This window comes from Cottoperca gobio, chromosome 22 (genome assembly GCF_900634415.1).
Source record: "Cottoperca gobio chromosome 22, fCotGob3.1, whole genome shotgun sequence".
Classification (NCBI taxonomy): Eukaryota; Metazoa; Chordata; class Actinopteri; order Perciformes; family Bovichtidae; genus Cottoperca; species Cottoperca gobio.
In genome coordinates, this window is record NC_041376.1 from 14,621,636 (window position 1) to 14,635,005 (window position 13,370).

General features: G+C 42.7%; 1 protein-coding gene across 5 annotated transcripts in view; it reads left to right on the top strand.

Moving 5' to 3' along the window:
* Nucleotides 1-551: 551 nt before the first annotated feature.
* The window catches only part of ldlrap1b (low density lipoprotein receptor adaptor protein 1b), a 32,704-nt gene continuing 19,885 nt past the window's right edge, over nt 552-13,370 (top strand). The window contains exon 1 of one of the 5 annotated variants that reach the window (XM_029461441.1): nt 552-944. In XM_029461441.1, coding sequence (XP_029317301.1) covers nt 860-944 — 85 coding nt within the window. In that variant the 5' untranslated portion in view covers nt 552-859. Of the gene's footprint in view, nt 945-1,552; nt 1,676-13,370 lie in introns of those variants that run through there. The other 4 variants (XM_029461440.1, XM_029461438.1, XM_029461437.1 and 1 more) reach the window with 4 other exon arrangements.

The following is a 13,370-nucleotide window of genomic DNA, read 5'->3' on the forward strand; positions in this document are numbered from 1 at the left end:
GCATCTTTGTCTACAGAGTAACTTCATTATCTCTAACTTCATTTTTTCTTCATCAGGAGATCCCTCTCCTCCAGATGTCCATCATATGTCTATCAGAGCACTAGGGCAGAATATGGGGGCTAGGGTTACACACAGTAGAGGGAACAGGATGCAATTGATCAGAAATCATATTGTATTAGGTGAGTATGTAACACAATCAAAGCATGCTTGAAACAGACATTGAAATGACATTTTAAGACAATAAATATGAGGAGTCAGTGGACTTTTATGCAATTGCCATAACAAAAACATTCACAATAACATGGATTTAGTTGCTGTATTTGCTATATTAACCTGAAAAGGTGATTCAACTGAATTGGTTCCACCCTCCAACCTATTTCTGGTCATGACAGTACTGACATTTCCACTGAATAGAAGATGAATTTTGAAGCTCAATAAGAAGCCATGTGGCCGACTGAATTAAACATGAGAGGTCCTACCACAGCCCGTGATGTGACTACCAAATCATTTGCCATAAAAGACAGTGGTGGGAGTAAAACTGCGCCGTGTATTCACAGGAACAACACCGCCCGCTCGGGAAGCGAGCACTGCTGCTGCTGCTGCTGCTGCAACCTCACTCACTCGCGTGATTCCACACACGGGCGTCACGCACATTATCCGGTTAATTTACATACAAAACACCGCCCAGGGGGACGAACATGATAATCTACCATCGACTGAAAGCTAACAGTGCGGAGGGGAGAAAAAAACAGCTGAAAAAAAGTTTGGACGGGAGAGGGCTGTTTTAAACCAAGCGGAGTGTTTCGACACAAACGAACAGGCGCTCGTCGGGCTCTTTGCCCCACTTTTGGATTACGATATGGACGCTTTGAAATCTGCAGGAAGGGCAATTATACGGAGCCCCAGTATCGCCAAACAGTCGTGGGCTGCCGGCAGACATAAAAGTGAGTGTTTACAGTTGGTCAATATATTACCATAAAGGCGTTAGCTGCTGCTAATTAGGGTAAATCGAGGCTAACTTGGCTAAACCAAGCTAGCCTCGACAAGAAGCTAACATTACGACCGGCGTTTACTGAGAGTTACTTTACAACTCGTCTGTGGACGTCAGCTACAGTTGTCGGGGACAAAATAGCTGTCAGTGTGGGGGTGTTTTGGAGCCCTAGCCACTTGAAAAACGAACAGTTTGACATTAGACTTATAATAAGAGAGAGTATTTAAAGTCGGAAATGTTTGTTATGCTTTCGAACTTGACACTTGAACTGACAGCAGCGCCACGGAGCTCGGCGTTAACGGACTCTGACGCGTTTGCCCACAGAAAAACAAGTTCAGCTGCCAGAACTGCGTCCGCTCGCTTCTAACGAGTACAATGAGTCGCACGTTTTCATTCACTCCGACCAAAAACGGCCACTGTCAAAAGTTTGCGAAATCCTTGTCTGCCACGTCATTCTACCGACTGACACGGTTGTGAAATTACGAGGCTCAGCGTGGAGCCACAATACTGTGAGGGTCTGTTAAGCGACAGGAGACAGAAGTAAGGGAGTCACGGGAGGCAAGAGAGAAGGACGAGTGGTCGTCTCCCTGGCAAGGCTGTGCAATCCTAGCAACGCACTGTTGCTAGGCGATACACTATGGGGGGAAACATGAGAGGCTGTATAAGGAGTGGTTGCAGAGATAGGTGAGTCTTGTTCATCTTAGTGTGAAGCTCGAATTAAGGGTTTAATGATCAGGAAAGCCCCATTAGCTTTTACTTGGTATTTACCATGGACTGTATAGATAAGGTATTTCCATATGGTGCCTGGCTTTAACTGTCGCTGCTTTGTATAGCCTGCAAACATCAACCAGGCGGCTGAGCATCATCACACTGACTATGCTAGCATGGCTGTCACATGCCTAAACCCTTTTATGTTTGTTTACACAAAGGGGGAATGTCCCCCGCTCCCATTCCCCCCTCCTTTTTAATTTTTTTTGTATTATATTTCATAGACAAAAGAGCAGTTGGCAGCAATATGTCACAAGTGTCAGACAGTACAATCAATGCTTTGTTTTGGTTCCCTCCTCTCTGGGGTGTGTGCTGCACAATCAGCATGGCCCTCTTCCACATCTCACCAGGCAGTGGGCTATAACCACCAATCAATCCCTACTGCTGGAAGCTCAGGCTGATGGTGAGCTTTGCCATGACTCCATTCAGTCTGTGGGTCCCATCCTCCCGTCTCTCTGCTGCTGCCACAGATAGAAAAGCAGTGAGAAGCTGGTCCTGTCAATCTTGTAATATTCGTCATATAATTTCTTCACCGTCATTCAATGGAGCTTCCTGTTTTGTCTGTGATTGTGTAACTGTTCATCTTAATTTTGCAATGAGTTGAGACAATTATAGGCTTCCTGGTGTTTCAGTTGGCACTAGTGAACTGCAGAGTCATGACTATGAAGGCAACTTGTTTCATCTTGTAATGTCCGTAAGCTTCTGCTTGAAAATGGATCCTGTTTTCTGCACAAGATGTATTCATATACTTTTGTCCATTTAGACAGCAGAACACACATTGTAGTAATTCCTCTACATGTGTGCCTTCTGGCTAGGGTTGTATTTATGTAGCCCTAGATTTAGACAGATCCATCATTTGAGGCAAAGTTTTGCCACGTCCCTCCCTCCTGTGTGTAGGCATGGCCTTGTCAAAGCAGCCTGTTCACTTTAGCATCTATCAGCACTGCATTCCTTTTCTCCCACTATCAGTGTTGGATCGTGACAGGTTCCAGCTTTGTTTTCATAAAACTTGCCTGTGTCTCTTTAATGATCACTGCATGTCAACATTTAAAGTAGGCTGACATTAGCGCCCGCTGCGTCACCCCGTTTCCTCCCTTTTGCAGTCTTGGGCCTTTGCACGGGCATGTCAGCGATGTCATTTCCTGCATGGTTTCAAACAGCTCAGTGGCTTTTTGGCTGCTGAGCCGACAAAATGATTTTCTGTGCTGCCCTCCCATTACATCTGAATAGTTCCCATTTTAAGGGCGGGGGGTGAATGGAATGTAATATTAACCATCTTTTTAGTTCATAATAACCCTGGGTTTTTTTTCTTTGCTAATCTGAAAAGTGTGGGAGGCAGAAAATCCCTGTCTGCATTGAAGAGAGACAGTTCCCTCCCACGTCCCCGGTCAAGGAGCTTTCTTCTGTGGGGTTGTCAATATTGAAGCAGCTACATATCAGGATGTCAGTCGACTCATGCAGATGGATAATGGGGAGTGCATCAATATAACACCGAAATGTGTGAGACAATGTTGTTGATACTGCCACTGGAGATGGTAGTTGGTGTAGCTGTTGACTAATTTGCATTTTGTACATTATTTAGATCGTGTCACTGCAGTGACGGAAGTTGGGGTTGGTGTTAGATTAGACATCTGTAGCTATTGTTTAAATGGCATAATGGTTAATGATGGAAACAGTAGGCCTTTAATTACCTTTTTAGTAAATGTCTTTTTCTTCTACAACACAGTGTGTCTGTGGTCGGCACCTCTGGCCCTGCTCTGTCCAGTCAGTCCTCTCTCCCCTGCACAAAGTCAACCAAAGGGGGCTGCCAGGCTGTAATTGAGATTGCTTCCTGCGGGATTCCTTTATAGAGTTGTAAAGCTATACTGATTTATAGCCCTGTTAGATCTTCTGTATCTGTTAGTTTCTGTGTGTAGAGTCACGTGTGGATATGTGCATAGGACTGCGCAATCATGCTTTGTCACTGTTTTCTCCTAGAGGACAATTTTTAATCCTGCAAGGAAATGGATGTTTGACTTTCTCTAGTTTCAGCTGACACAGCAGGGAAAATAGGATACTTTAAACATCAGAATTGTTATCATCACACCAGTAACTGGCACAGGTTAAATTGAGCGGTAAATTGCAGTATGATGAATTTGTGAGGCAATCTACTGTTATCTGTTATTTACTGCGCTGTATTGCATTCAGTTGCCTGTGATTAGAACAATCTATTCCCATGGGTTATTATTTCAGAGTAAACACGATTTTCTTTTCTCTGTAAACTTCAAAAATCATTCTAAAAAAACATCCTATTATTAAAAAAACAAACACATTTATGGCAGACACACAATTAGAAAACCAAGTCCCCACTAAGATTGTGTCTTTTTCTTATTCAAGGAAACAGACGGAACAGCTCTTATTTGCCCCACTTTTTCACAGTAGGGATTACTAGTAGAGAAGACTATGCCATTCTGTGAAGCCAGAAGGGAAGTCTGGGCAGGAAGCACAGTGGCTAACCAGTTCACCTTCCTGGTAAGAAATAATTCATGTAATCTCCTTCAGCCATATGTGTAGACATATGGTCAGCGTTGTAGTTCACAGTTCTTCATCTTCAGTGTCGGTTGGAGATCTTGGTGACTAAATAAACTGCATCTGACAGTTTTACGGCGAGGGGAACACAAATCCCAATTAAGTATATTTAAACGGTTACATTGTTGGTCATTCAGTGTCCCCCGCAACAATTGCTTCGCTTTAATCTGTTCTGAACAAGTGAATTAATTATACTGCAGGCATGATAAGAGCATTGCTCTACAGTTCCTAAAGCATGAGCAAGGCATTGTTGGGCACCTCCAGCAGTAATGGGCTACATTTTCTCTAACTTGTCAGGTTTACGGATGTCTTTTGTTGGAGAAGCTTTCCCTCCCCCCACTCTGGTGAGTGTGTAATTCAAGTAAGACTTGCTCTTTTAAAGCACAAACATGCCTGTTGTGTTCTGGTACTGAAATCTTATGAAACCTCACATGACACACCCTTTACCCTAAACGTACTCTAAACAAATCTTTTCTATGAGATCCCAAAGGAATACAGGAGGGATTGTTTTTTTAATTTCATTGACCTTTCTTTCTCCCCTCCTCACCTGTTTGTCGGCCACAGCTGCCAAAATGATATATTGAAACGTGTCTCTACAAAGAAAGCACATACACATATTGAAGTAAGGCTGCAGAGATGAGATTTGCAGAGGAGCTGAGATGCACACCTCTAACATCGCAAATCTGTGGTCCTGTGTGTCAAACTTGTTCAACAAGAAGGCGCAATCTGTGACTAAACAGAGAATCTAACGGTCTAAGCAAAGGAATGGTTGATTTTATTTTTCATTTTATGCCGTTTTTCTTGTACTGGTGTACTTATGGATCCTTTCGGGTCCATATTTTATTCAGTTTAATTGGGTCCAGTTAGGGTCTCATTCTGTTGCTGCAGGTCTCGGGATTTGTGCGTCAGTATGTCTAATATCCGAGTGGACTCACTATTCACTCTGATCACTCTGACCGTCGCAGTTGTGTCTGTTGAGTAATCATTTCTGGCTTCATGCTCGTAAACTGGTCGCACATCATGCTGCTGACGGTGTTGGTGTTCTGTCTGTATTTTAATCTTTTCAGGTCAATCTCATTTTGTTTACTTTACACACAATCCCCCAGTTTAAATGTTAATATTATGTGCAAGTATTTTGCCCATATTAATGGACTTTTAGTTGTAATAGAAAGTATCTCCTCCTGGTGGGCGTGGCTGTGCACAGGGTGCTTTAAAGATCAGTTTTATAACCCTGCTTCTTGTTGAGAGTACATTCTGGCCTCAGCTGGTCATCAGCTGTAATCCCTGACTGGCATGACCACTCATTTCTCCTCCCTCTCCCTCTCCCTCTCCCTCTCCTCACTTCCCATGTTTGAGTGGATTTAGCCAATACTGAAAGACACGTGTCTCAATGTTATGACTATAAGACTCTTATCCTCTGCGAATCCTTTCCTTTACCCAACTGGAATTGTTTTGTATGGTTGTCAAATTAAAAACTGATACAGCTACACAGCCATGCATCACTTCCTTTGTATTATTGGGAAGGCTCCAACAGAGATATAAGAATATCATAAGCCTGCTGGTGTAGAAGATGAAAGCACCCTGGTGCCCAAGGACGGAGAGAAAAGAGGTCACAGGCTGCTGGACATAAAGGATCCCCACTGACTGTTCATCTTACTTACTTTGTATCGATTGTTCCTTTTTAGTGAACTGGCCTGTAGTTTATGTCTCTGTGGTCACGTGTATCTAATGCTGTTGGTGTATTTGTGTTAGTCATGCGGAGAGGCCTTAAACATTTCCTGTATCCTTTTCCACAGAAGCTGAAGTTAAAAGGGGAACAATGGTACTGGATCAGTCTTTGTACCAGGCAGGGACAGACAGTGACAATACCTCATGTGTATAGTAATGCACTTTTTCCCTTTGACTAACACTCAGTCTTTCTCTTCTTAACAATGCTCTATCTCCACCCTTTCCCGTGAATGGCTGTCTCTTTGAAAGACGTGGTGAAGATGGTGCTCGTCTCTGAAAAGCACTGGCATCAACCTGAACAGAATATAATGTTACAAATAAATACAGTTTATAACATGGTTAGACGAAACTAAACCACAGACAATTGCTCGCAATAGAAATGTAAGGACTTAACTTTTTTGTGGCATAGTTAGAGTTTATCCAAGGCTCTCTCTCAACAAGCTTTGTGCTGCGTCTCTGTATATTCCTGCAGGCATCTTTCCTCATCTGAGTCGGCAGTTTCTAAATTAGCCCAAAGTGTGCTGATTGGAATCTAATAATACTGGAATAGGTGTTTTTTTGCATGTCTTGTCGCTGTGAGATAAGAGGAGGTCATCTCACCACGAGTGGCACAGGTCAGCTGAGGGCTTAAAAAGATGAAGATACATCAGCAAATTTAGCTTTGATGACTGGTTGCAGTTGAGTTATACCAAAGTTATTGGGAGCTATTGATCATTTAGACACTCCCTTTGTTGTGTGTGTGTGTGTGTGTGTGTGTGTGTGTGTGTGTGTGTGTGTGTGTGTGTGTGTGTGTGTGTGTGTGTGTGTGTGTGTGTGTGTGTGTGTGTGTGTGTGTGTGTGTGTGTGTGTGTGTGTGTGTGTGTGTGTGTGTGTGTGTGTGTGTGTGTGTGTGTGTGTGAGTGAGAGAGAGAGAGTGAGAAACCTGATAGCTATTCTTTCTCTACTCAGACTTCCATTGTTTCCCAAAAACGATTAGCAATACATCAGACCTTTGCACTGGGTGACCTGTTCCTTCATTATGATGAACACAATGGTTTATTTTGTGTCTATTCCAAATGCAATGTCCTGCTGCTTGTGTATCAATCCGCTGCTGAAAATAGTCCAACACAAATGCACTGTTTGCATGTTTGCTAAAAACTACAGTGCCCAGCTGTTTGTGGAAATTCTTAAGACTTTTTAGAGATTGTTGTTCTGTTGTTTGCAACCCGACCTGACGAGCTGACTGTTCCTTCCCATTTGCTTTGGTTGAGAATTGCACATGGACACACAGAGCAGCTCTGGAGAGCAGATAATGTAACCTCTGTCCATAGGTAAACACTGATCCTCTCAGAGGAGCAAGTAAAAGGCACCTTTTCCCGATATCCCATAGTGACGCACATCTCGAACCAAAGCAAGAATTGAGACCCTGTTGTTTGCCAGGTTTTGATGCTTGTTTCCCTGTGCAAATGTGTCTGAAAACAACATAAGCCTCAAAGGAGATGTATTCATTAATCTTGTTAAGGAGAAGGTATGCAGGTGGGCAGGAGTGTGTCAGCCAGACAGTCATTCACAGATTAGTATCCAGAGAGCTCCGATAAATGCGCTGGGATTCTCTTCTATCACTCATTAACTGACGGCAATGCAACACCACGTGGAGAGCTTTCAATGCTCAGAAGCTCCGTTCAAAGCTCGACAAAGGGGAAATTGTTGATGCAGCTCAACTCGTAGAGCCTGCTGGAGCGGTGGCATTGACTGTTGACCTGAAAGTCTTTAGTTGTCTTTGTATGTAAACCAAGCTGGGCCGCGCTGCTGATAGTCGTCGCCCCCCCCCCCCCCCAAAAAAAAACATTCATGACAGACTCTGTTGAATATATAACTGCAGTGGCTTATTTATGGACTCACAGCTTCACTAACATAATCTGGTATCACTTGTTGAATGATGTCAGTAACAAGGATGTCAAAGGATTTTTGATGTGGTGGTTAATTACTGTGTAGGTCTGACTCAGTCGCACATTGTCCCCTGCTCAGCTTTGTCGCTTTCAAATTGGTTTTGGTCGAAAAATGTGTCACTGACTGAGACGAGGAAGACGGAGCATTTTTTCTTTATTTTGTCACGGTCCTCAACTGCTGGGCTTGTATTTAGCGCGGCACAATATATCGTTTCAGTATCGACATCGCAATGTGCACAAAGGGTCTCATCGCAGCATGTACAATGTCAAGTAAGGCAAATTATCTCAAACATGTCATGTTACAAGCATGACATGTGGCATGTTGCTGCTTGATACAAAAAGAAAACTTAAACGATTCTCAATTTCCATGACTAAACTACAAGAGAAGTCTGTCTGATGGGACATCATTTACACCTGGATACATGGAGTTTGTTTCTACTGAGGCACATGCAGGCTCTGCATGCACGACGAACCACCAATCATAATCATTTTTGATCCATTTATCAAACAACCAAAGCAGGCCCCCACTAGTCGTCAAGCAGAACCTAAAAATGAGCGAGGAACAGGAGAACAACGAAAAAGAAGATTTGGTTGCAAAAAAAACGCAATGTCAGTTGTATGGAAATAAATTGGCTACAGAAAGGACGACGTTGACCAAAAATAGCGTTGTCATCTGGTGAAAATTCCTGTATTTGTACATGCTGCAGGAAAAAATATGTAGTCAGTTTTTTCCAATATACAGCCCTAATTTTCCTAAATTTTTAGGCAAGTAAACACTACTAATGTTGGCTGAAGCAAGCTAGATCGCAGTGATAAAAGGACTTAAATTGTCAGGATGGAGCTGTGATTATTTGTTTTTTATATCTGTATCACTGCATGCACATCTCCCTCTCTGCCATCCCATTAATTTAACTACATTATGTAGCCTGCACTCACAGCATAGCAGAGCGTTCTGCTGTTTCCACGGTGATTAAGCTGTTGCATCTCCCTAATTGTCCTTTAAATTTGTTGTGTGTATGTATGTGAATTTATGGTGAGAATGTTGCATTTGCATATTCCTGGTATTTGACTTTTCCTCACTTCCTTTTTCTCTTTTATATGCTTGTTTGTTATTTATGAATATCTCGCTGCCTCTGCCTGTCTGCCTGCCTGCCTGCCTGTCTGCCTGCCTGCCTGCCTGCCTGCCTGTCTGCCTGCCTGTCTGCTGCCTGTCTGCCTGTCTGCCTGTCTGCCTGTCTGTCTGCCTGTCTACCTATTTCCCTTCTTAAAGCAGATGCAAGGCCAGGAAGAGCAGATCTTCTTTCCTCATTACTGTCACTGCTGCTGGCTGTTGACAGGGAGAGCGATAGTGATCCTCCCTGACCCTCCCTTTCCCAAATCGCCTGCTTCATTTCCTCTGTGTTGGCTTTGACCAACATACCCATCACCACCACCCCTTCTCATGATCCAATGTTGCACAGGCTCAGGCCTCAAATCCCTTTGATTAGAATTCCTGAGAACTCTGCTGGCTTGCCTTTCTAGATATGTTGTTGCATCAAAAGAGCCCAACTGCTTCTGTAGTTTTAGCTTCATTAAAACCTAATGAAAAGTCCTGGCTTATGCTCAAATGATCGAATCTTAAAGAGTGGGGCTCAGACCTTTTTCTAGAGTGTTTTCTTCCTCAACAGGCTTGTATAACCACCAAAAGAGTCTGATGATCGCAGACTGGTCTGACACTCGGAGCTCTCTGACAACAGACGGTCTGTCTGGATTTCTGATCACAGATTCATTGAACCCCACAGCTCCAGAAACCAAAATGCCTAAATTCTGGCCACTGTTGGAAGTCATAGCAGATGTAGCAAAATGGATGTAATGGGAAAATATGGTATCATGGTGTACACCCAGTCGAGGAAATAGCTGCATGCATTTTCTTTGCATTCGCTCCTCTTCTCAGGGCCCAGCCTTGTCTGGTGGAGTGTTGAGACTTGTCTGAGGCAGGAGGAGACAGAGGGGGTGAGCAGGTTTCCATCTGACTGGCAGAGTGGACTTCACGTTGGCTGTGTGATTACAGGCTGATTACACTTCAATGAGTGGCTGCCAATGTTTTGTTTCTTTAAGGGTTAAGAGTATGGCACACTGCTACACTAGCTGTTATCACATCACAAAATTGTGGACAGTTGAAACTAGCAAGCTAAATGTAATTGGAACAGTGTATTTCAGAAATACAGAGGAGGAAAAATAGCTTTTGGAGACTTCCTGAATGTTGCTGACTTCTTGCCTTAGACAGAGATATAATTTATTATGTTTAGAGTGCTTAACATGAAACATAACTAAAGTTACCATTTTACCGTAAAATGTAAAAAACCTTAACTTAACCTTCAGACAAACTAATTTGGCTGCAACAAATAAGATACTTTGACTTTGACGCCAACATTTATCTTACAAAAGGTATCATATCTTATGTACTAAATGATACTGAGACATTGATACCACCAGTAAAATAGCTAATTGTTTACCAAGATAAGACTTGTTTCCTGGGGATGATGATGGATGTTATCATCTTCTGAAATGGCTCGCTCGCTGTCGAACACATTGTTACTACTCCCAGTATCTTGCTTTGAAGGCAAGGCAGCCTTCAAAGCATTCTCAATAGAACCGGCAGAGCAAGAACAATTTAGTACATTTGGATTCTGTACTTGACTAGATGTGGACTCGATTGTAACATTATCTGGTCCATGACTGATGACATTTCATGAGTCCATGAGAACACAAGTGCAGCAGACAAGAACAGGTCTGTCTCTGATGGAGCCATCGTCCATCTCGCAGTGTGAATATTATACATCAGGGCACCGTAATTATGTGCTGGTGGACGCAAATAAAAAAGTTAAGCGCAACCAGTGTAAAAAGTTAGTCTGGAGCCCTGTACATGTTCAGGAATATTTATACCTGTCTAAAACTTGTTTACATCATGTGTTTTAGGATGGGATTTCTTTTAGGCCCAACAACACAGCAAAGGCGATTGTCACTGTTCTGTTTGATGTAACATTCTTTATTTAGACTAGTTTTTTCCCTGATGAGATTAGTCGTAAATTTTCGTTTTTTTAATCCCCCATCATTTGGCAGTCAACAAGCAGATATTGGTTTTGTTCCTGTTCACTGAGTCTTCGTCCACAATGCATAGGTCTCTCGTTTGGCATGACACTGTTGTAGTGTGGGTAATATTTATGTAGTGGTTTGTGTGTTCAGCTGGGCAGCTGTATAGTTTTCCAGAGGAGCTGAATCCAGGCCCATGGGCCTGTGAAGACTTGCAGAGCAGGAACCAGAACAAGACTGCGGATAATGAATCGGTGGGGTTCATTATCCGCATTATACTTTGAATAAATAATAATTGGCTGAACAAACCCTCACACGTCTTACACTCACTGATGCAGTTGCTGCCCTCCACCTGCCTCCCCAATCCCATCCCCTTCCACTCAGCAAACATCAGTGCTCCCCTGCCGCCTCTCTGGCTTATTTACAGGCGGTGTCGCCCAGGCGAGCAGCGCTCAATGACCAGCCACAGCTCCAGCGTAGCCAAGGAGCCTTTGAAGTTTGCTCTAATCAGCACCGCAGCTGCAGAGTGCTGCCGTGGAGGGGGCTTGTGCTGGTGATGGTGTTGGGTTGGTTGCGTGAATGCAAATGTGACCAATATGAAAATGGATTGTTATTCCATACAAAGTAGCACTCTGGGTACATGCACCAATCTAAATATAGCTCTGATTCATGAGTTGCTCATTTGGACTGCCTACCGTTGTTTCATTGCTCACTTTTTTTTATTTGTGCAGAATATTAATCTATTCATGTAATTCAGGCTTCTTAAAGATTTCACATCATAGGTAGACTAATCAAATAGTTGATCGACGCCAACTATTTTTGATAATCACGTCTTCAGCCTCTCAAATATGACGATTTCCTGTTTTTCTTTTCTTTGTTTTTAGATAATATTAATGACAATATCTTCACATTTTGGACTGAAAAAACAAGACATTTAAAGACATCACCTTGGACTTTGAGCAACTGGGACGGACATCTTTCACTATTTTCTTACATTTTATAGACCAAATAATCATTTAATCAAGACAATAATCTGCAGATTAATCGATAATGAAAATAATGGTTAGTTGCAGCCCTCGTCTAGTTTTACAGTAGCTTCCTACTGGTCTTTTGGGATTGGGGATTCCTAAGACTCTTCAGTCAGGGTGAACTGCTGGTCATCCCTAGAGACTTGGCCTTGCACACATTAGTATGGGCAGTTGAAGTACATGTGCTTGCCTCTGATATCTCTGCCGGACTAGCACAAGCCTGCAGCAGCAGCTGAGTGTGTTCTGCGAATGACATCTCTCCTAAGCCTTGAATCACTCAGAGCATTTTCAAAGCACTTCTGACAGATTGTTAAAATTCAGTGAAGCAGACCTGTCGGCAATGTTGCCTTTGGTAAACACTGAAAATCTCTGGACTCGAGAGCACCGTTGATTTTACAAACACAAGCTACCATTAAAGGTTAGACATGTCTAACCTAAGCCTGCATTATCACCATCGTATTTGTGTAACTGTCTGCAAACGTCCTAAGTGGCTACACCTCGTAATGGACTCTCATTAGTCCACTTTGACCACCCGGTAACTTGATTTAGGTCGTCAATAGGAGCTAATGATTCCTCGCCACGGGTTATATTACAGTAAGGGTGCTACTTATACGGGCACTAATGTCACCACAGGAGCAGCAGAGGACGACTGCCTGATGTGTTCCCCACACTTGGGAGCTCAAAGACCTTGACCTTGGAGTGGGTTGGGTGTTCCTTTCAGACCCACCCATTACTTAAGGATGGGTTTGGTTAGAGCTGCATTTAGACAATTATAAACCGTTCTCCACAACCACTCAGGGTTGCCTTGATTTGACTGACGAAGAAAGGAATATTATAGGTTAAGCCTCTGCCACAGTTTCCAAATGTTTCCCAAAGGATATAGGTTCTTAAGCCGAGTGATCGTGTTCACAAAGTATAAAAGGATTGAAATATCTTAAAAAATAGTTCTCTTACTGAGCTGCCTACTGGCCATTTTGCGGATGAATAGTATTGTTTAGTGAAGTAGCCTTAGTCTTTTATTGTACATTTTGTAAAATGAAATGACATAAATTGGAAATGCTAATCAATAACTATTTAATCATTAAAAGCTTTAAATATGATACTATAACAGAATACTAAATATATTGCTCAATAAAAGCCTAATTTAAACAGTTAACATGAGCAAGAAAGCCACACATTTTACTGTGCCTAGAATGAGCTGGTTTATTGCGTTAACAGTTTCCTAAAGAACTAGAAGGGGACTTGGACAATGTAGTCCTCCGCCAAGGCAGTTTCCATAAGTGAAAA